The sequence below is a fragment of the Mus pahari genome, chromosome 22 (genome assembly GCF_900095145.1).
Source record: "Mus pahari chromosome 22, PAHARI_EIJ_v1.1, whole genome shotgun sequence".
NCBI lineage: Eukaryota > Metazoa > Chordata > Mammalia > Rodentia > Muridae > Mus > Mus pahari.
In genome coordinates, this window is record NC_034611.1 from 47,323,175 (window position 1) to 47,345,419 (window position 22,245).

The 22,245-nt window shown below is 48.6% G+C and overlaps 2 protein-coding genes across 5 annotated transcripts in view; one reads left to right on the forward strand and one right to left on the reverse strand.

Annotated features, from left to right (window-relative positions):
- The window catches only part of Fam219a (family with sequence similarity 219 member A), a 54,008-nt gene extending 36,658 nt beyond the window's left edge, over positions 1-17,350 (reverse strand). For 2 of the 4 annotated variants that reach the window (XM_021222168.2, XM_021222165.2), the window contains exon 1: positions 16,995-17,334. In XM_021222168.2, the coding sequence (XP_021077827.1) occupies positions 16,995-17,054 (60 nt within the window). In that variant the 5' untranslated portion in view covers positions 17,055-17,334. Of the gene's footprint in view, positions 1-16,994 lie in introns of all 4 variants that reach the window. The other 2 variants (XM_021222164.2, XM_021222167.2) reach the window with 2 other exon arrangements.
- A 268-nt stretch (positions 17,351-17,618) lies between these two features.
- The window catches only part of Dnai1 (dynein axonemal intermediate chain 1), a 66,403-nt gene continuing 61,776 nt past the window's right edge, over positions 17,619-22,245 (forward strand). The window contains exon 1 of the mRNA XM_021222185.1: positions 17,619-17,839. Coding sequence (XP_021077844.1) covers positions 17,813-17,839 — 27 coding nt within the window. The 5' untranslated portion in view covers positions 17,619-17,812. The remainder of the gene's footprint in view (positions 17,840-22,245) is intronic.

The window sequence follows — 22,245 nt, forward strand, 5'->3', positions numbered from 1 at the left end:
ATGGGGCTCGAGGTGGGCTGGGTGGGTAGGCCGCAGGCGTACTGTCTGAGGCCTTGCAAGCTGACAGAAGGATTTCAGTGTTTTTCTTTTTCTTTTCTCTTCAGACAGGATCTCATGCATCCCAGGCCGCCCTTAGACTTATTTACTATGCATCTGCAGATGCCCTTGACATCTGGCTCCCCCTCCCTCTCTCTCCAAATGCTGAGATCACAGGTGCTTTCTTCCATACCCTGCTCAGGACTACATCTTTACAGGCAGGAGTGGTTGTTGGAGTGTAAGGGATAAAGGACTTCCATTACTTAGCAACACCATTCCCTCTGTGTCTCTACTTTTTAGGGAGCTTGGGAAGTTCAGGTAGGGTCTTGCTATGTGTCCAGGTTCACCTTGAACCCCTCACTGTGCAGCCTGGGCTGACGTGGGCTGCAGCCTCATGAGTGCTGGGGATTCCAAGTGTGCACGGCCACATCTGGTTCCTGTTGACTGTTTTATTATTTTGTGACAGAAGGTCTCACTGCACGGATTAGGCTGGTCTCAAATTCACAATCCTACTTCAGCCTCCCAAGTGTTGGGATCACAGATGTGTATTACTATACATTACTGATAATCTCTCTTCATGGGATGAAAGAGATTGGGTTTCACATAATTCTTACTGGGGTCATCCAGGAGAAGGGAGCAAGACAGTACTTTGTGGCAGCTCCTTTCTTGGAGCAGAATGTGGCCCTTCAGGTTCTCACTGTTCAAGGAAGAGTCAGGCATAAGGAGGGACCAGGGTGGGCAACCACGTTTCCTCTTATCAGAAATCCTGCAGAGTTGACCCTGTGAATTTGCAATTTCTTTGAGTTTCAGGTTAGCATGGTTACACAGTAAGATATTGTCTCAAAATCAAACCAAATCAAGGCAACCAAACAAAGTAACGGTTTACATGGTACGTACACTGCATTCGTCATGTCGTGGCAAGGATTTCAAGTGTAAAGAAGTGTGTGTGCCCTGTATGCCACTTTGAGTTTCTTTCACTTTTGTTTTTCTTTGAGACAGGGTCTGCTTATGTCGTCCAGGCCAGCACTGAACTCTTGTACTCAAGCAATCCTCTTGACTCAGCCTCCAGATTGTGGAGACTCCAGGCATGTGCCACCATGCTTGACTATCAAATAAGTAAGGAGCTTCAATAACCACGGGTTTTGGTGTTGGCAGAGGATGGGCTACTGGTCCTACAGCCAGTTCCCCACAGTTGCTGGGAAGCCATTGCTCTGGGCAATGGACACCAACACATAGTCCCTGCCATTTCCTGCCTCTTATGGCTAGTCCCTGGCCAGCCTGCACCTCTCAGGCTTCCTGTGACATCTGAAGCTCCACTGCACTGGACATAGTGACCAGAAGACTAAGCTGGGCGGTAGAGGTCAAGGACTTAACGTAGGCAAGGTCGGGGTCTGGGTGGATTCTAGTCTTTAAGCAGCAGCTCCAACTCTAGGCTTCCTGGTCACTTGGCCCACGGAGAAAATGATGTGTGCATTTTATTTGTCTGGGGCACATGTACACAGAGCACAAGATCTATAGTCTCTTCTCTGAACAGAAGAACCAAACGGAAGTGGTGATCAGGGGTGGCACAGGAATGCCAAAGTTTCAGAGGATGGTAACATCTGTTCCCAAGGGCAGTTAAACTTGGTAGGAGAGAGAAAAGGATACGTGTGCTGGAGTTGCCCTTCCCATGCCCCCCTCCACCTCTCCCAGCCAGTAAACAGGAAGCCAGGCTTGGGCACCTGCCAGAACCCAGGCTCGGGCAGGAAGCTGAGGAAACAAGTGTGGAAGACTATCCTCAGAACAGAAGGGGCTCCTGAGAAACCCCTGGGTAAGAGAAGCAAACCCAGCTCTGGTGAAGAACTTTCTCAGAGCCGGAGCTGCTTGCACACCTCAGCATGGCCTGTGGGTCAGGCATGGCCCCAGCAGGATTCACAGAGATGCCTCAGCGAGAAGAGAACCAAGTCAGGAGCCTTCCCTCAGAGAAGCCCAGGTCACCCAGGAAGCAGAATGGAGCCCACGGGGTCTAAAGGCCTGTTAGAGCTGTCGTGGATTGATGCAGAGGAAAATGACGGCCTGTCATAAGGATGGCGTGGGGAAAGAGATGCCAAGGAGCGAGGGCCTGCCCCCAGAGGGACTAACAGGGACCAGGAAACTCCTAATGAAATAATGGACCGAGGTAATGACCATCAGGGACTGCTTAGAACATTAGGTAAATGTTGAGGAACCTCTGTAATGGGCTGTAATCAGGCTAACTATCCCATCAATCAGTCTGAACACCACAAAAAGTAGGCCAACTGTATGTTGAGGGTGCTGTACTCTGTCACACCTCAGAGGGGAGTGGGGTCGTCCACAGCACATCCACTAAGCAGGCTTCACGAGCCGATGCTGACTTTGACTCTGATGGAACCTGGAAAGCTAACTACTGGTTTACAGAAATGTGGGAGAGAAGAATAGGGAGAAGAATAGGACTAAAACCAGCACAGGGATGAGACTCACAAAACCCAGAATGTGGGGAACCTAACAAAAGACTGTCGAACAAGTAAAGTGCAAGAAAAGAAAAGGTGGGAGGGATGACAGGGTAAAGAAATGCCAACCAGGACTCCATAAAAACCCGTGCTGTTCTTCCTGACAACCTAGTTCTGACCCTGGAACTAAGGAAAGATGGAGGAACAGAATTGACCCTACAAAGTTATTCTCTGATCTCCATGTTGAGCATGCATGCACACACACACACACACACACACACACACACACACACACACCAAATAAAAACTAAGAAAGAAAGGTCAAGGAGCTGGAGAGATGGCTCACTGGGTAAGAGCACCGACTGCTCTTCCAAAGGTCCTGAGTTCAAATCCCAGCAACCACATGGTGGCTCACAGCCATCTGTAATGAAATCTGACTCCCTCTTCAGGTGTGTCTGAAGACAGCTACAGTGTACTCATATAAATAAAATAAAGAAATCTTAAAAAAAAAGAAAAGAAAAGAAAAGAAAAGAAAGGTCAACCAAGAGCAATGTATGGACTACTATCAAATTAACTAAGCAAGAGTTTTATGATGTTAAGGAACGTGGTAATATTATGATCTGTTAACCATAACTTTAAAAAGACAAACATAAGATGATGCTAAACATGGAAATATTATTTAGAGTTTTCTAGCGTGAGGGGCATGGATGAAACATTGATCTTGTATCAATAATTATCGAAGTTGTTTGATGAGTACCTGAGTGATCATTTTACTTCCTAGGGTACATACACTTCAAAGTTACTGTGACAACATGTTGAAAAGAACTCAAAGCCAGCAGGCTAGGTCGCCTCCTTTTCTAGTGTACTGGGGAGGGTCTTTTTAAATGTCTGACTACTGACCTTTGTAAACTGAACTAGCAGCAAGACAAGCCCTGTCGGCTCTAACCAGTGAGCTCTCCAAGAAGGTCCCATTGTGACAACAGGGATCACAGACATGGGCTAGGGGAAGGGACAGGGTCTCTGCGACCCTTCATAGCTCTCCTTGTACCTGCCCTCTCATGGGATCACCCTCTGAGAAGAGAGTTCTTTTGTCTCTAAGCTGGCCTTACCACAGCCCCATCAAAGAGGTGGAGGCCCTTCTCATTTGATGAAGAGAAGAAACATCTCTTTACTCTTTCCTACAGAAGGTCCCCTAGGAACCATTGATAGGAAAAGGAAATCACCCACTCCTTCGTCATCACTAATCCTGGGCCAGAAATGGTAGTGATTTGCAGTTCGTCTGCGTGTACACGATCTTATTCGTTTTACAAGTAGCCTAAAAGAGGCCAGAGACTGGCCAAAGGTCGTAGTGAAGGCATAGCTAGGGTCCACCCATTCAGCTTCCCGGCTTTATTGGGCATTTCTCGTGCTCCAAGGCTAGTTCTCCTCACTGGCTCCTTAGGGTCTCTCCATAATTAGAGATACTCAAACCAGTTCCCTGAGAGAGCATCCTGTGGCTGCCTTTGTTGTATCTCAGAGCCTCCAATCTGCCTGACCCCATCTGAAGTTGATGGAAGATTGGTAAGAGGATCAATCTTGTACTCATGTTTCTGACTCTCACCCATCACCCTGCCATCACATAATTCCTCCTCCTCCTCCTCCTCCTCCTCCTCCTCCTCCCTAAACTGCTAGCCACACACCAAGACCCCTGCTTAGCCTTTGTGAAACTAAGCCAGGCCTGGGAGCAGAGAAGGTTTGCTGGACGCTTGTATCTTCAGGGGACTGTTCTGGGGGTCCTCCTTCAGCGGAGGCTCCCCTCATCAACTCTGCGATCTGCACACTAGCAGCTGCTGCCCTCCCCCCCCCCCCCGGGCGGCAGGCTGCCCCAGACAGAGTCCCTGTCACACTTAGTTTCTGTGCTAAGAACATCAACCTGGCATGCTAAAGCTTGAAGGGTGGTGCTCTTCCTTCCCTCTGTCCTCTGAGACCTTGGGTACTCTCTCCATCCCTAGGAGGATCCATGCAAGCCACACAGTGTTGGGGGACCCATCCACAGAGTCTGTCTTTGCTTATTAAATATTAAATATCACTATACTATTAATAGCTCTCCCAGTCAGTCCTGCCAGCGTGGTTAAAGGTTTCGCCACCAACGGAGTCAGGGCTACACCAGCCCTCCAGTGCAGTCAGGGCTACACCAGCCCTCCAGTGCAGTCAGGGCTACACCAGCCCTCCAGTGCGCTCACTTCTGAAGACTTAGAGGGTGCTGTGAAGGGGGAGGGGGTATGGAGAAAGGCTGGTTTGGAAGGGGCTCAGTGGGGAGTCCCTGACCAGCCAGGGAGCAAGAAGCAGTTGCTGGCTGCCAGAGCACCCCAGGGCTTCTCATCCTGTGGTTTCTCACAGGCACCCTCCCTGACACCCCACCCTACGCTCTCATCCATACCAGCCTTTCCTGGGTTTCTACCACTTGCCCCAGCTTATCTCTGTGATTTTGGTTGTGTGCTTGGTTTGTTTAGGATCTGTTTCCCCCACTGGCTTGCCGTGTTTGCTTTCCTGATTATTCTATTCCCTACTTCTGGTGTAGTGTCTGCATACAGCAGATGTTCAAAATGTTTCTTTGAATAATGAATGAATTCTTCAATCCATGTATCCCCCTGAAACTCCCACAATTCTTCAATATGTATGTTTCTGCTCCCTGGCTCCCACCTACTCGTTCCTCAGAATCCCCCAACTCCTGTCTACTCTTACTCATCCTCAAATGAGCCAGCTGTCTTGTGTAATTCAATTTCATAAGACCAAATTTCTTCTTTTCTGGACTGTCAAACCCTGGGTAAGTAGATGCTTCCTGCCAAGGAGAGAGAGGAGAAGCTGAAGGACAAGATCACAGGACAGCTTACTGAAGTGGACACCCTGATCAAGAATGTTATATACCAAGTTAGATACCAGACTAGATAGAGGTTAGAGCCTTGACTTGAGACTGGTTGACAATTCATAGGAATAGCAGGGAAGGCTTCTTGGAAAAGCAGAGCTGTCCTGGTCATAAAGAATGGGTAAGAGAGCACTGAGTGAGTGGTCAGAGGTGGGAGAGAATTCTTCAGAGGGGAATAATCTCCAGCCACCAGCAGGAGAGAGGGGGTAAAGGGTTGGCTGGTCCTGCATGAAAGCTGGCCTGAATGGTACAAATGGAGAGCTCTTTCTGAGGGATGAAGCTGGCTTAGAGGCCTCGAAGGCCCATGAAGCTTGATTTAGAAAACTCAACTAGGTCTCAGGTTATAAAGGGAATACCCTGGGCCTGAGACCAGGACATTAGTTCTGCCCTGGCTAATGCTAATGCCCCTGGGTAACAGCCAAGCAATTCTCTGTCTTCAGATCCTGCATACAGATATACAAGTGAGCAACAAGAACTCTCCCAACCTACTTCCCAAGGTGGGTCAAGTGCTTGGGAAGTCTATTCCTTCTCTCTTAAAAAGGAATCTAGGTAGGTCTAAGAACTTTACACACTTCACACTTTACACAAAAGTCATACACAGGAGTGAGAGATGTCATGCCTACATCTTGTGGAAAGAAAGAAGGCAAGGCCAGGAACAGATGGTGTCTGGAGGACCAGCCTAGAAATGTAGAGACTAGCAAAATGTCATCACAGAAAGCAAGTGCTGCTCATAGTGTGGACCTGACTGCCTCACTCAGCCACATTTCCGCTTCAGCATAATTCCTGGTGCCTGCTTTAGAAGAAGCATGACACTTTCCAAAGAGCAGTGTGTCTCCAGGTGTCTGGGCCTCTGGACAGCTTTAGGGCTGCTACCTCAGGGAGGAGAGGGATAGGCACCCTTCAAGCTCCCACCCAATGGCTCTTCGTCTTCCCTGTGACGTCACAGGCAGCTTGAAGTCTCCCCTCCCTCCTTTCCTAACCCTTTAGGTCTCAGAAGCCTTAGCCATGAGCTCTGCTCCCTGAGGTGTCCACAGGCTGGACAGCTGCCGTTTGCCCAAATGTTCTCACATGACACGACTTCTATTCTTTTTGTCACTCTCTTGAATGATGACAGCAAAGGCAGGGTTTCAGACAATGCTGACCGGTGCAGAATGGGACAGAATAGGATCATCACCTCCTCAGATCTGAATTCCATTCTTCTATCAGTGGAGCCCGATACTATATTAGCTCTCTTAGTGGCTGGCTCATCTCGCAGGCCTCTTAAACTTCTGTCCACTGAGGCACTAGCTCTCTCTAGGTCTATCTCACCTACCTAATCTCACAGCCTCACCTAGCTTCCTATTGAAATTGTATCTTGATTAATTCAGACAACTGTCTTTCTGAGAATCAGAGTTATATTACATACAGCCATGCATGTTGGCACATGCCCATACGCTAACACTTAGGAGGCTGAGGCAGGTAAATTATGGGTTTGAGGTCAGCCTGGGTTATATAATGAGTTCCAGGTCATTGTAGGCTACACAGTGAGAACCTGTCTCAAAAAAACAAAATAACAATAGAAATATTTACATCATATACATTATGTTCTTGGTTGGTATGAAGCTACCGTTTCACAGCCCCTGTGTCTCCTTACCTGACTGCCAGTCAGCCTGGCTTACGATGCAGTTCCAGCTTTGCCTCTTGATTTTTACACTGCTAACAAAAGGGCTACATATTTCAAATATGCCCCAAGTTCAACATAACAAATGGCATAGCTACTAAATATGATCATGAAACACAATGGCAGTGACAGTAATGTGAGCTGCTCAGGTCCCATGGTCAGGTCTGTGTGGAGAAAAACCTGAAACTATCTATCTGTTTGCATGGCTAGGACAGCCAGGGGTGGGGGAATTCTTCAGAGACCTCTCAGCAGGAAAAATGGGATCCCTGCAGCCTGGGGTAGAGCGGGGAAGATGCTGAGGCTACAAGGGCCTTGCTTTCATTTTAAGCATGGCCAGTCACTGTGTGATGGTCACAAGAGCTCTGCCTCATTCCCCCTTTTTATCTGTTCAGTAGAGTGAAGGTTCCACCTTCTCACCTAGTTCACCAATTAGCTTTGTTCATTTCCCAAGAGCCCAGCGCTGAGGACCTGCTCAGGAAGCCTGCGATGGGAATGGTCACTTTCCAGCTCTTCAGTAGCTGCCACAAGACTGCAGCCCTCAGTGAGATGGAGTCTTTTCTGTGTTGTCTGCTCAGGATAATGATGATTAAGGGAAGCCAGGATGCTAGGGCAGAGCCCCAAAGGGCCAATACTCTCGATGATGAAGACCGAGGCAGACACGGAAAGCCAATTATGTCACTTTCCTCATAGTACCAGGATTCTTTCTCAGAAGCTACCTTAACACAATGGCGCAGATAGCCACTACAGCTCAGTGTGCCATTGGTACTTATTTTTATGTGCATTGGTGTTTTGCCTGCATGTATATCTGCGTGAGGGTGTCAGATCTTGAAGTTATAGACAGTTGTGAACTGTCATGTGGGTGCTGGGAATTAAACCCAGGTCCTCTGGAAGCACAGTCAGTGCTCGTAACCACTGAGCCATCTCTCCAGCCCCAGGGGTAAACTCTTACTTATCATCCATACTCCGGGTCACTTACACCCAAGAGGGTGCAAAGTAGTTATGCAGGAACATCCTTTGAGCTCTCACAAATTGCTGGGGCATTTAATGAGGCTTCAGATGAGGTCTGGCGCATCTCCTACACTGGGAATCTATTTCTTGCTTTGAATCCCAATGGCATTCTTCCTGACAAGACATTTGGACTATAATCTTTATTTTCCATACTGCCTGGCCAAACATAAAAGTCAAAGCATAGCCCACAGGCCAAAGAGAAAGAGAGCTACAGCACGGGAGAGCTACAGCACGGGAGAGCTACAGCACAGGCAGCCGAGCCAGAACTAAAAGATGCTTTTAAAATGGCTAAAGCACACAGAATATGAATTATATCTCAATAAAGTTGTAAAAATGAACAAAACTGAACACAATAAAGGTAATTATTTTTCTCAAAACACAAGAAAAACAAGCCTGTGTGTGTGCTTCCCTGTCAAAGATCATGAAGAACTTGGGGTTGTCAGCAGTCCCTGACTCAAGACAGTAAATCCCCACTTGGCCGAACACTGGGTGAGATGGTATGGATTCTGAAAGAGGCTGGAGAGATGGCTCAGCGGTTAAAAGCACTGGTTCTTGTAGAGGACCTGGGTTTGGGTCCCAGAGTACACATCATGTCTCACAACCACCTGTAACTTCAGTTCCAGGGGATTTGATGCCCTCTTCTGATCCCTGCAGACTACAGGCACAGACATGGTACCCAAGCTAGACACTTATATACATAAGATAAACAGATCTTTAAAAAAAAAAGAGAGAGAGAGAGAAGCATATGCATCTAGAATGGATCAGAACAGACTTCCAGGCCATAGGCTACAGACCATTTCATGAAACATGCTGGCTCTATAAGATGTCAGTAGTGTAGCATTAAAAAATAACACTCTGGGCTGGGTGTGCTGGTCCCAACATTTAAGAGCAGACGTAGGCAAATTGTTTTTTGTTTTTTTTTTTTTCAGGCTAAGGCTACATAGTGTGATCTTGTTTCAAACAAAACAAAAACCAATTCTAGAAGAAAGCTTGGGGGAAACTGTGCTCAGCCCGAGTTTAACAAAACAGTGGTGGCAGCTGCTGCTTTACTGCAGGACTTGCTGGGGCCTCTGAATGCCAGTCGGCTCTGCAGCAGGAGGGGCAAGCGGCGTCTTCCCAAGGAACTGGGGAGGAAGCCCTTTTTATCATAAGCATCCCAAAGGATCAATATCCTTAACAACATACTATAGGAGATGAGGCTCTGAGTCAGTTTTGGCTGATGACTCGATAATTCTTTTATAGGAATACAATTAATATGGGACCATAACTTACAGCCTGACCATAGCTGTACTAAAATCAGCCACATAGTGAGACACACACTCTCACCTCACAGCTCCTGCTACTCAGTTTTTTGGTTTTTTTTCAGAGTGTCAGTATGTAGTCCATGCTGGGCTGGGGCTGGCTATGTGTATCAAGCTGGACTCAAACTCAAGAGCATCCTGTCTCAGCCTCCCTGGTGTTGGGATTACAGGTGTATAGCTCACAGTCAGCAACTCAGTAAACCTTTTAATGAAAACTCTGAGGATTCATTTATTCTTAAAATTTTTATTTATCATCGATCATCTATTTGTGTGTGTGTGTGTGTGTGTGTGTGTGTGTGTGTGTGTTTGAGCATGTGCTGTGTATGAAGATGCCCACAGTGGCTAGAAGAGGGTATTGGACCCCCTGGATCTGGAGTTCTGATGTGAATCTTGGGAACTGAACTTGGGTTCCCTTGAAGAACAACCAGCACACTTAACCAGTGAGCCATCTCTCCAACCCCGTGGGCATATGTTTGTGTGGACCGTGCACATGTGCATGCCAGTGTGTATACACATTTGTATGCATACACATTTGTGTGAGCATATCTGGGGTCAGAGAGCAATGTTGGGTTCTTCTCTTATCTCTTCCACTTTATTTTTTGAGACAGGCTCTTTCACTGAACCTGGAGTTCACAGAGATGGCTGGCCAGGCAGTGAGCTTCAGGGACCTACCAGTCTATCTCCCCAGTGCTGGGACCACAGACCCACTCGACCAGTCTTGTTAGGAAACGATGACACCAGATTTACTGAGCCACACCTCTGCTTCCTTCAACCAGAACTTTGGGGTAACTACCTTAACCTGATCCTCCTGATTCCCACCTCTCTTGGGGTTCCTTGTACATTTTCCTCAGTCAGCTGAGAGACATGGTACAGCTAACCCCAAGAAGTGGTTTGTATGTTCCCTTTCCAGGCACAGGGTTTGTCTTAGGTTTGTATTGCTGTGATAAAGCACCATGACCAAAAAGCAACTTAGAGAAAAAAAGGCTTATCTCAGCTTACAGTTCTCAGGTCACTCTCTATCCCTGAGGGCAGTCAGGGCAGGACCTTGAGAGAGGCACTGAAGCAGAGCTCATGTAGGCCTACTGCTTACTGGCCTGCTGCTACTCATGGCTTGCTCGGCCCACTTTCTTACACACCCCTAAACCTTCTGTCCTGGGGACATACCACTCACAATTGACCATTAGTTAAGAAAATACCCCCCCACACACAGGCTTGCTTACAGGCCAGTCTTACAGAGGCATTTTCTCAAATGTGGTTCCCTGTTCTCTGATATCTCTAGCTTTGTGTCCATCTGATAAAACAAGCAAGCAAACAACAAAACAGGGCAAGGCTCTACCTGTGCTCTCTCTCTCTCTCTCTCTCTCTCTCTCTCTCTCTCTCTCTCTCTGTGTGTGTGTGTGTGTGTGTGTGTGTGTGTGCATGTGTGTGTGTGTATCTGTGTGAATGCATGCGGATGCTTGTGGAAGCCAGAACACATGAGATGCTCTGGACCTGGAATTACAGGTGGTTGTGAACCACATAACATGGGGATGAGGCCCTGTGAAGAGTTGCAAGCACACTTAGGCCCAGAGCTATCTCTCCAGCCCACCTCTCTTTGCCCTTTGAGGCAGAACCTCACGTAGTTCAGGTTGGCCTCGAACTCACTATGCAGCCAAAGATGACCTTGGATTTCGGATCCTCCCGTCTCCCTTTTCCAAGTGCTGGGATCATGCGTGAGCATTCCCACATCCACTCTGTGCAGTGGTGAGGATGGAATGGAAGGTCCCCGCTCAAGCTCTCTGTTGACAGAGGTACATCCCTAGCCCTCCACTTGGGGCCCAGAAGCTAATCAAGTTCAAGTAAAGAGGTCTCTACTTTTTTTTTTTTTTTTGGTTTTTTGAGACAGGGTTTCTCTGTATAGCCCTGGCTATCCTGGAACTCACTTTGTAGACCAGGCTGACCTTGAACTCAGAAATCCGCCTGTCTCTGCCTCCCAAATCCGCCTGTCTCTGCTGGGATTAAAGGTGGGCACCACCACTGCCTGGCAAGGTCTCTACTTTCAATTCCTGTTCACTCTGGGCTACCGGCAGTTAAAGGCAATGAGTTGCTTGGGGCCTGTGAATGACTCTGGCTGAACATCAGCTACCATGGGATCACCAACCTGCAGAGCCACACTGGGGGCATCTGAGAAGCCAAGCCACCTGTAAGAGAAGTCTGTTTCTTTGTACCCTTGCCCGCAGTGAAATAGCACCAGGCTTCAACTCCAAGTACAGCCTGAAGAGCATGTGAAGTGCTCTCAGAGGGGGAAGGGGTATTGTCCTTTCCTGGTTGTGGCTCTTGCAGAAAATGCTGTGGTATGCACATATTCATTGTAGGATAAACCAGTGAAAGGGCCTAGAAATCCAACCATAGATGAAGAGAAGTCAGGCCAGAAACCTATACAAGCCATAGGACTGCAGATTGTACTGGAAGTCCAGCACTTGGAAAGTGGAGGGGCAAGATGCAAAGTTCAAAGTCACCTTTGCTTATACTGGGACTTAAAGCCTAGCCTATATACAGAAGCAGAGGGAGGATCAGGAGTTCAAGGTCATCTTTAGCTACTTACTGTGTTTGAGGCCAGCCTAGTTTTTACATGAGACTCTGTCTAGAAAAGAATAAATAAATAAATAAATAAAACCCAACCCACTCTGGTTTCTTGTGGCCACCAATTCTCTTCACTCCGTGAACCAGGCTGCAACCAGGGAGAAAATTCAGAGAAGCACCTATCTCACGGCCCCTTGAGGCTGAGGGGTCACAGCCATCCTCACACGTGGCTTTTCAGAACTCCTAAGTCCCCCATAATCCCAGGAGTTGTGCCAAGATAAAGAGATACCTTTTCTGTTATAAGATGTCTCGAAAGCTTCCACATTTCCTGAGAGTGTTGGTGATCACCTCTTCCTTTGTCCAAATCTATGTCAGAGACCTTGGGATCATCTGGTTTCCTAGCTCTCCACAGCACCTCTGAAGAGGCTCCAGATTCTGTCCCCTCCCCCTCTCTACATCTGCTTTAGCTCAGACGCCATGTCATGTTGCTCAGACACCTCTCGACTGCCTTCTCAGCCTCCCACCTCACCTTCTCCAACCTCACTCACCACTAGAGTAGAAACCTAAGCTCAGATGTGCTTCCCACAGTTACAGCCTTTAATCCGCCCCAAATGTCCTCTTGCTTCTCCGTCCACGCCCACTGCCTGGCATCCTTGTCTTTCCTGCACCTCTGTCAGATGCCTGGCATCCTTGCCTTTTCTGCACCTCTGTCAGACTGGTGCTCCCATGCCTCTTCTCAGAGCTGGGGAGCAGTGTTGACTCTGACAGGTAAGCCCTCCCTTACCACTGGGCCAGAGCCCATCTTCACAGGCACTGGGCCCTTCCTGGCTCTCCTGTGGTACTCATTATCCCACCCGAGGTGCCTCAGTCAGTCCTGCTCTGGGCATACTCCTGCAGTGAGCGCCTCTGTTGTGGATCCCAACACAGCATCTAAGTTCTTTCTTGGTGGTTTTCTTTTTCTTTTTCTTTTTCTTTGCTTTTCTTTTCTTTTCTTTTTTTTTTTTTTGAGAAGAAGCTGTGAAGGTAAAGATGAAGGCCCTGGCAAACCAAACCAGAGTTAGATAGAGATGAGAGATGAGTCCTCCCCAGGATCTACCCTTAAACTGAAGAACCAGCTGACCTCAAGGAACATCTCAAAGTAAAGGCACTTAGACCAGAGTTTAGACCAGAGCGTGTGCGTATGTGTGTGCGTGTGTGTGTGTGTGTGTATGTGCGTGTGTGTGTGCGTGTGTGTGTGTGTGTGTGTGTTGTCCACAGTTGTGACTATCTGTAATGCTCTCTTCTTTCAGGAGCTCCTGTGGCCCAGTCATTGAGTTAACACCCTGGCAGTCCCTAAGAGTCAACAGACAACAGAAGTCTTGAAGTCCTCTTCCACATCCAGTCAGAGGTCAGGATGACAGCCTCCCCTCACTCCCTCAGGGTCACCATGCATCACTGTTCATTCTGACATATATCTATGCCATATTTTATGGAGCTATGGCATATATCTTCTTGTTATCATTCCAGTTCATCCTTCTGGAGGTCCACAAGCCGAGCCCTTACTTGTCTCTGCATCCTTACAGTACCAGGAATGGAGCAGACGAATACTAACTCATGAACTAAGCAAACGAGTTAATGGGTAATCTGGTTTCCGTGAGGCTAGACTAGCATTCTCTCAACGTGCAGGGACCACATCTGTTGCCATATGCCATTCTGAATGTATCTTATGGCTCTGTCTGAACAGGAGGCAGAGTGTTGCTTGATGAAGTTAAATACTCAAAAGCTCTATTTGTTTTTCTTGCAACAAATCTCTTCCAAGACATAGACGGTATGGCCACACCAACCAGCTGAACCGGCAACAGGCCACTCATACCAACAACAGCCCAACAACAAAAACAGCCCAAATATTACTCAATTGCTCAGCAGAGCCCTGGACATCAAGGTGTTCTCCTGGACCCATGAGGTGTGTGGCACAGATGGCACAGGAAATGGGCCATTCCAGTGTTTCTGGAAGACAAATAGAGCAGGAGAGGAGCCCAGGGACCAGGCCACCAAGAGGAGCTCCTGTTTCTTTCCTAAGGAGACAAGAAGAGACCCTGGGGAGCTCAGAGATAGGCTGAGGCCTGGTTCAGCTGCTGAGATGCAGCCAGGCCAATTAAATAATTGCCATGATGAGGAAAGAAGGGAAGCCACTCCTTTCAGGCAAACTCCCACCCCTGACAGGAGGCTCTAGGCAGCTGTGCTAACAGCAGCAGCAACAATAGGGCAGGGATTTCTTCCTCTGCCTCCCACTAGCTGAGAGCTAATGCTTAAATTAGCACCTTGGAAACACCCAGATCTACTGGCTGCACCTTCTCTCTCCGCGGCTGCCACTCCCCCAAGCCTCCTTTTCAAGATGAGTATCTCTTTCAAGTAAAAAAAGAAAATGATGCTTCTCCTACAGCTCTTCTTCCAAGAGAGGAATAGCCTCTGTGTTCTCTTACTACTATGGGTGAGGAGGGTTATTGACAATGGGGCCCAAGACACAGGCCTCTGTCCATACACCCAGGTCCTGAAAGGAGGGTTGGGGCTTATATAGGAGCTGCCTTATCCTTTCTTGGGGTCTAAGGAGTCTGTTCCCCTCTGGTCTGGGCTGTTTTGAGTAAGTAAGAGAAGTAAACTTTGACTGAACCGTGTGCTCCAGCAGGTCAGGGCCCCATCTGAACTTACCTTGCTAACTGCTGTGCCCTGGTGTATTGTGTAGTATCTGGAACAGAATAGATGCTAAGTATTTGGTAAGTCAATGTTCTGAGTCGATATATCAGGCTTCATGCTATTCTTTGGAAGGGAGAATTAGGAACTATTGTTTAAACGGTGAATGGAGACCTCCTAGAGGTCTCCATAAATAATAGCAAACAGTGGAAGAGATGGAATGTGAATCTGAGCCTGGGACCCTAGTTTTGAAGGTCTTTCCCCAAACACTCCTACAGAGCCACTCTGCCTTCTACCTCTGTGGTGTGCATCTCGATTCCTTATGACCGGAATGAATGTCCTTGGGGGAAATGGTACACTAGTTTCTGCTCTTCTCAACAGAATAAAGAACACTTAAGGAGTTTGGGGTTGGGGAGTGGGCGTGTCTCTAGACTCCAATATGGGAACAGAGTCAAGAAACAGGGTACTGTCTTTGACCCCCAAGTGTGAGAGACTATATTGTTATTTCTTTAAGATTCCCTCAGCCTTGGCACAGCATTCCCTTGCAGATTGCTTTAGCCTCCAGAAAAGGGCACGGGCAGTTACAGCTATTCTAATATGCACCTTCTCACCACAAATGTCTCTACTTCAGAGCCACACAAAGCAGAACAGCCCCAGAGTCTTCTACCCAGGGTTAAGAAAGAATACCAGGAAATAGCAGAATCACCAAAACCGACAGCACAACCCTGATGGCTTTCTTCTTTCTTCTCTTCCCTTGGGTAGGTATTATCTTGGGACCCTCAGATAAGAAACAAAAACTACCTCCTCTCCTAGACTTACTAGAACCTCCACCCCTTTCATCCACCCATCCACACATGATCAGCTTAGAACTGGAAGGGTATCCTCGCTTGACAACAAGGTTAGCTGGATAGGGAACCTACTTAAGTTCTAACTCAGCTCAAGGTCCTTCTTTACATTCACAGAACGAACTTTTCCCCGGAGGTTTTCTGGTTCCCAAAGAATTAAACGTCCTGCAGCATCTCTCAGTTTAATACTGTACAAAGCCCATCTGTTTCAGCGTCACAAACCGTAGAAGACACTTGTCTCCAGCTGCACGGCAATTGATTATCCAGCAAACTGCCTGGCAAGGAGACTGTCATACTTCCCACCTTGCCATGGTGGTTCACCTTGGCTACTGTAACAGGCGAGTTCCTTATCTAGGAAGCCACAAAGCAAACCTGTGAGTTTGGGAGCTGAAGGCCCAAGGGAAGAAGCTATTCTGGGCCACCCTGACTAACACGGAGGGAAGAGATGTGGGGAGCCCTCAAGCTTCAGGAGTTGGAGAGCACAGGTAGGCTCCAGCAGAGAGCGAGGCATCCATTACCTATTGGTTCCTGGCCTATCACGCCTCGTTTTAGATCTTACTAGCACAGGCCCCAAGGTGGGTTAAGCAACGAACATGGCCTCTACATTCTTTCCTCTCTCTTCTCTAGGCCAGCTGGCTAGGCCTCTGACTTTCCTACTCCTACCCGACAGCAGTGACAGTCAGGTAGCCTCAGGGCAATGGCCAGCAGGCACCTTCTTCTTTAGGCCATGCCTCCATAAACTGGCATCACCCTCCCCCTTCCATCCCCTCGGCGCCGGCATCGATGACATCATTCCTGCCTGACTCCAGGACCACGGACCGGAGGCAGGATCCCCGCCCAGCAAAGACTCCAAACACGTAGGCCAAGGATGACAGGGGCTCTTCCGAATTCCGAACCGGTCGGCACGGCCCACTTCAGCACAGCTCCACCTCTTATCCTGGAGATACCTTCTCATGGACACCGCACACTCTTCCCCTTCCCGATGCCCCCAGATCGAAATGGGGCTCCTCTCTCGAAAGGAAGGGAATTCCCAGGTTCTGCAATGAACCTCTGCCCCCCTCAAGGCCTGGTTCCTGCTACGCTTTGCTATATTTATCTAAAGGACAGGCGGACAGGCCTCTCCTTTTCTAAAGGCCTATTTCATTTTCCTCCTTAGACTGATCTGCTGGCCTCCTCCCCCGCCCCGAGCATCACAGGCCTCGGGGGCTAAACGCCTTTTTTCATCCGACCCCTGGGCCTGCTGCCAAAGATGCTCGATGACATCCTTCTAAATTGCCCTCCACTAGAGGTGTGCACTATAGTGCCTCCCTAGGTCCTATCCGACGGCGTTCTGCATCTGCTGACCGTGCCCTCCGCCCTTTCAGGTCCTTCGCTCGCACCGCTGGTAATCTCCCACGGTTTTCTCGCTCTGCAAATCTCCCTTCCCCGGCAAAGCGTTTTCAGGACTCCCTCTACCTTATCAGATGGCGCCCCCTCGCACATTCCCCACGGCCTAGTTCCTTCCCTCCCTTCCAGCGGCGCCCCTCCCGGCCCTGGCCTCTCCGCCGCCCGCCCCCTCACCAGCGGCTGCATCTCCGAGTGCGCGGTGGGCACCTGGAACCGGTCGATCTCCTCCATCATGGTGCCGGCGAGCGAGCGGGCCAGGGGCCGGGCGCGGCCAGGGACGCCGAGGGGACCGCGCGGGGCGGCGGCCCCAGAAGCCCGGCAGATGATGCAGACTAGGCCGCCCTGGACCGGTCGGGCGGATAGGCGGATGGAAGGATGGAGAGGCGGCGAGAGGCTCGCGGGATGACTGAGACCGGCGTAGCTCCGTGGGGTTGCCTAGAGCTACCGCGGCAGTAGCCCCGCGGAGCCGCAGGTCTTGCCTCGCCTCCTCCTCCGCCGCCGCCTCCTGTCAGCAGCTCAGCCACTGCGGTGACTCTGCAACTCCACTTCCGGGTCCGGGACACCGCCCGGATCCTGCATTATTCATGAGAAGGCGGTGTCTGGGCGCCCCAGCCCTTCCCACTTGCGGGAGCTCCTTGCGCGGAGGGCGGACTTAGCTTTCTCTGCGGAGGCGGGGCTGAGCGGGGCCAGAGGATCCCTGCGCGCCCAAGCTCCGCCTCCTCCCCGTGCCCGGAGAGGGGCGCAAGGTGCGCCTGCGCGCCCGGTGCTTGTCGGTTGCCGGGTAACCGCGTCAGGGAGGAGCTGATGCTGTTCTGCAAGGGCGCGAGGACCCACAACGTCAGCTGTCCCCGAAGAACCCTGGTGACTGGGAATTGAAGTGGAAAAGAGTCTGCACTTCCTGTGTGTGGTCAAGAAGGAGAAACTTCTCCCCAGGAGAGGAAGCGTTTTGTAGGTTTTTTTCAGGGTGTGAGGGGCTTTCTATTTTTGCCGCAATGCCTTCGAAACAGATTCGTAAGCAGGTAATGTCTTCCTGTGGCCTGCTATCTTCTGAAGACCTCTGACCTTAACCGCCAGTTATTTCCTGTTGACCTCCAACCTCTCTCTCTTGTGACTTATGGTTTGTGTTCCCACTGACCTGATTCTCCTGTTCTCTCTCACAAATCTTGTCCTCCTCTCCCAAATTTTCCTGAACCCACAGTCATTTTACCTTTAACCACATCTCTATTTTTCTTATTACTTCCATCTCTTCACAGACCCATCTTGTCTTGTCTGCCCCCTAAATCTCCCAACACTCCACTGAGTCCCTTCCTCATTCCCCTCTCATTCTTGTCCCAATGGATTTTTTTTTTTTTTTTATTCAACACTGCTGCATGGTCAGTGCAGAGCTAAGTAAGTGGGGACATTTGCCATGTGGGAACCCAGAGAGGGCATGAGAACTGCACAGGAGACACGGAATAGAACAGATTGTGTGCAGGTGTTTGGAGCAAGAAGTCAGAGAGGAAGAAGAAAAAGACGTTTTTCTAACCATGTTCCCTGCCCTCTCCTTATAAGACCCTCATCCACTTAGCCTTGTGAATGTTATGTTTCTGTCACCTGGCTAGATGTCATCCCTTTTCACAGGAGATCTGAATTACTCCCTGAATCACCACACATGATAAGCTAGTCTCAGGTTCTCAAGGAGCGTTCTGGGATATAAAAGAATGACTCTGTCTTACAGAAATTGCTTTTCTTTTCTAACATCTAGCAGAGCTTCTACTTTAAAAAACAAAAACAAAACGCTTTTCTATACTTTTTTTGTTTGTTTGTTTGTTTTTTTCAAGACAGGGTTTCTCTGTATAGCCCTGGCTGTCCTGGAACTCACTCTGTAGACCAGGCTGGCCTCGAACTCAGAAATCCGCCTGCCTCTGCCTCCCAAGNGCTGGGATTAAAGGCNTGNGCCACCACACCCGGCCGCTTTTCTATACTTAAGCCCAGGTATATTGAGGTCTGGAGAGCAAATCTGTGCCCATGATGTCTAAGACTTCACATATTTTGGTAGAGATTCTTGTAAATCAACCCTGTGCCCTCTGCTTCTTTGACACGGTCATCTACAACTGAAGAACTGATCAATCTTAGAGCTCTGTAGCCATTGAGAGGCTGTCTCTCCTTGTATTGGGCATGCCCTGGTTTTATGTTGAGGCAGAATTGTGATTTGAAGGCAGCTGACCCTTAGTTTATAGGCAGTTTGTTTTAAGTTGACATTACCAAGGTTGAGCTAGTTAGATTATAATAAAACAGATCCTTTTGTATGCTTCAGGTTTTGATAGAATTGTTATATGAATACAATGAAAACATAGAATATGTCCTCAATTACAAGGAATTCTCTGTGCCTTAGTCCAGTTGAGTTCTCCCTCCCTCCTACCCCCTAAACAGGGATCTGCTTTCTCTCAACACAGATGATCTGTCTTCCCAGCAGGTTATAGTTTGAACAGAATGAGTTTCTCCAGTCTCCTTAGGCGAAACACCAGTGACTAGCTACATTGAAAGCAGAAAGAGGTGACAGCAGAGAGGAAGGAGAGAAAACCTAGGCCAACGGGCCCTGCACACCTCAGCACCTCACCTCAGTCTGCTGGAGGGAAGGGGTATTTTAGTGCAGTGTAAATACTAGTGTGCTGTAAGGAAAGGCTAGGTTGTGCTTATCATGGTCTTGTCTCACTGAGATTCAATTTAGATCAATACTAAGCGCTAAAGTATGGGATAAGCGGGGCAGGCTTGAGACATTGTCTCTGTCTCCGTTTATACCAGCAGAAGTGTGAAGGCCTTATTCCTGGGGCTGAAGGACAGGAAGGCATGCAGGTGGGGGCAGGAGAGAGGCGTCAGGGAGCAGGACAGTAGGATTTAGACGCTCATCCTGGTAAGGAAGGAAAGGAAAGGTCAGGATTGGGACAGGGCAGAGAGAAACTCAAACTATTTGTACCTGTCACACTGATGAACAGGTCTTTGAGCGCTTTTGAAGTTCTGTGTGTGTGTGTGTGTGTGTGTGTGTGTGTGAGAGAGAGAGAGAGAGAGAGAGAGAGAGAGAGAGAGGAGGTGGCTGCTGAGACCAGAAGCATCAGATACCTCTGGAGCTAGAATTATAGATGGTAGTTAGCCACCCAAAGTAGACCCTGGGAATCAAACTCTGGTCCCCTGCAAGAGCAGTGTGTGCTCTTAATGTCCAAATCGCCTCCCCAGATCTGCTATGCAATATTTTCTCGTGCCCTCAAAGTCTCAAAAGTCTGACTGGGTTCACAGGGCCCAGATGTCCCTGAATGGTTCTGCCATCACTACCCAGTCTACTTCAGACCTTACCATTAACTTTGTGAAAACTTTGCCATCAGCACTCTGACATGCCCTCTCCCTCTAGAGTGATATCCACAGCATCTTTGTGCTGTAGGCCCTGGAAATGCTCCTGCTTCGTGGCCTTTCCTGTCTAACCCCATTTGCTTCACCTTACCCTGCCCTAAATTTCTTTTTTCTTTCTTGTGTGTCTGTTGAGTTTCAACATAGCATTCATATTTTCCTATAAAAGACTAAGCCCACTTTCTGGAAGCAGAACAGGGTGACATGCCTGCCACTGCGTAAACTTTGTTGTAGCAATGATCAAATCTGGATTCTTGTTCATTGTTGATCTCTGTAACTTGGATAAAACCTTGCACATATTTAATTATGAAAAGGAGTTGGTTGAATATTAATCTGAACACATGAGCTCATCTTTGGGAGTTTTCATCTGAGTGGGATGGGAGTCATAGCAGGGAGCTTAGTGGGGCCTGGCAAAAAGGAGATGCGTGTGTAAACGTGTTCTTCTGGGTTTCTCTGTATGTGGCTGCTCTCGCTGCAGGGCTATGAATGGTTTGGACTTTGGCTATGTGCATCTGTGGCTTAGGAGACCAAGAGGTTACCAAATCCTCCCGAGGCAGCGACTCCATCTTACGCAGTAACTGCAGATGGACTGTCTACTCTGCGCCAGGTGCCGTCCTAGGTCCTGCCGACCCTGAAAGAAGTGACACAGATTAAATCCCTGCTCCCGTGGACCTTATCTTCCACGTGGAGGTAACTTGTCAATAGAGGGATAAGTAAGTAAAAAGCATGGTGCGTTGGGTGATAGCAGGCGCCAAGAGGAGAGAAAAGCCAGGGTGATGGCACTGGGCATTTAGGGGGGCAGGTGATTATAAATTAAATAAAGAACTCAGAAAGAGCCTCACAGAGGTGAGAACAGAGCAAGGGATTTCAGAAAAGCCAGGAGGTTGGCTGGGATGGGGGGAGGATGGCATAGCAAGCATAAGTTCCCAAGGCTGGGGCCCACTCCTTGTGTTCTGGATTGGCAAGGAAGGGAGACAAGTAGTAGGAAATAAGGTCGGGGAGGTTCCTCTGGCCTGTCTTGCCTTTACCCCCCCCAACCCCAGAGTTAATCAAATAACTCACACCATATTAAATTGGTTATGATGAAACTCCATGAATCATAATTTGTAATTAAAATGCATGACTGCCAGGCACCATAAACCATGACCAGCTCCAAACATCACTGGTAAGTGCCCCAGTAACAAAGCGTCCTTCCTAAAAACGGTGAGCATGCCAGCTAACTGTGTGTTATGTGCAGGGGCTTTGCAGCGTTGCCAAACATTGCCTGGCAGCCAGACTTCTTAGTAGAAAACCAAATTAGAGTCTTCTGTGAACTCCAGTTAAGAGCTAATTTTAGTTTATGACTAACAAATTTTAGTACCCTTTATAACTCAGTTGGTTATCATTAAAAGGGAGGGAAAAAAAGGTCTGGGATTTTGCACCATTTGCTTATAAAAGCCCAAGAAAAGAGACTTCAACTTTGTGCCCTTACAAGAAACCCTCCTGGGGCAACACTCTCAGATAGTGATCTAGATGAAAGGTGACCAGGCAGGGGGAGGGCAAGAAGAGAGCATTAGGTAACCAACATTCTCTTCCTAAGCTTTTCACTTCATGCCTGTAAATCCCTCTCAATTAAACCACTCCCACCCCCAAGCCCCGCCTATAGACCTACTCTACCCAGTGCGCTGCAAAAGCCTTGTAAGCGCCCATCCCCGCCTGCCCACGCCCTGCGAAGTCATTCCCTACAGAGCATCAAAAAACAAAAACAAAACTCAAACCAAGCCAAACCAAACCAAAACCAAAAATCAAAAGACCATCTCCCCCCCACCAAGCATTAGCACACAGCAAAACCTTGCTTTAGAAAAACAAAAATCTGGGCCAGTGAGATGTGAGAAAGGAGGTTGCTGTCAAGACGGAAGACTTGAAGTCTACTATGAGAAGAACCCACGTGGTAGGAGAAGAGAACCAACTCCATGAGCATGTAGTGGCCATAAACATGAGTGCATGAACGAGCGCGGGCGCGAACACACACACACACACACACACACACACACACTAGTACATG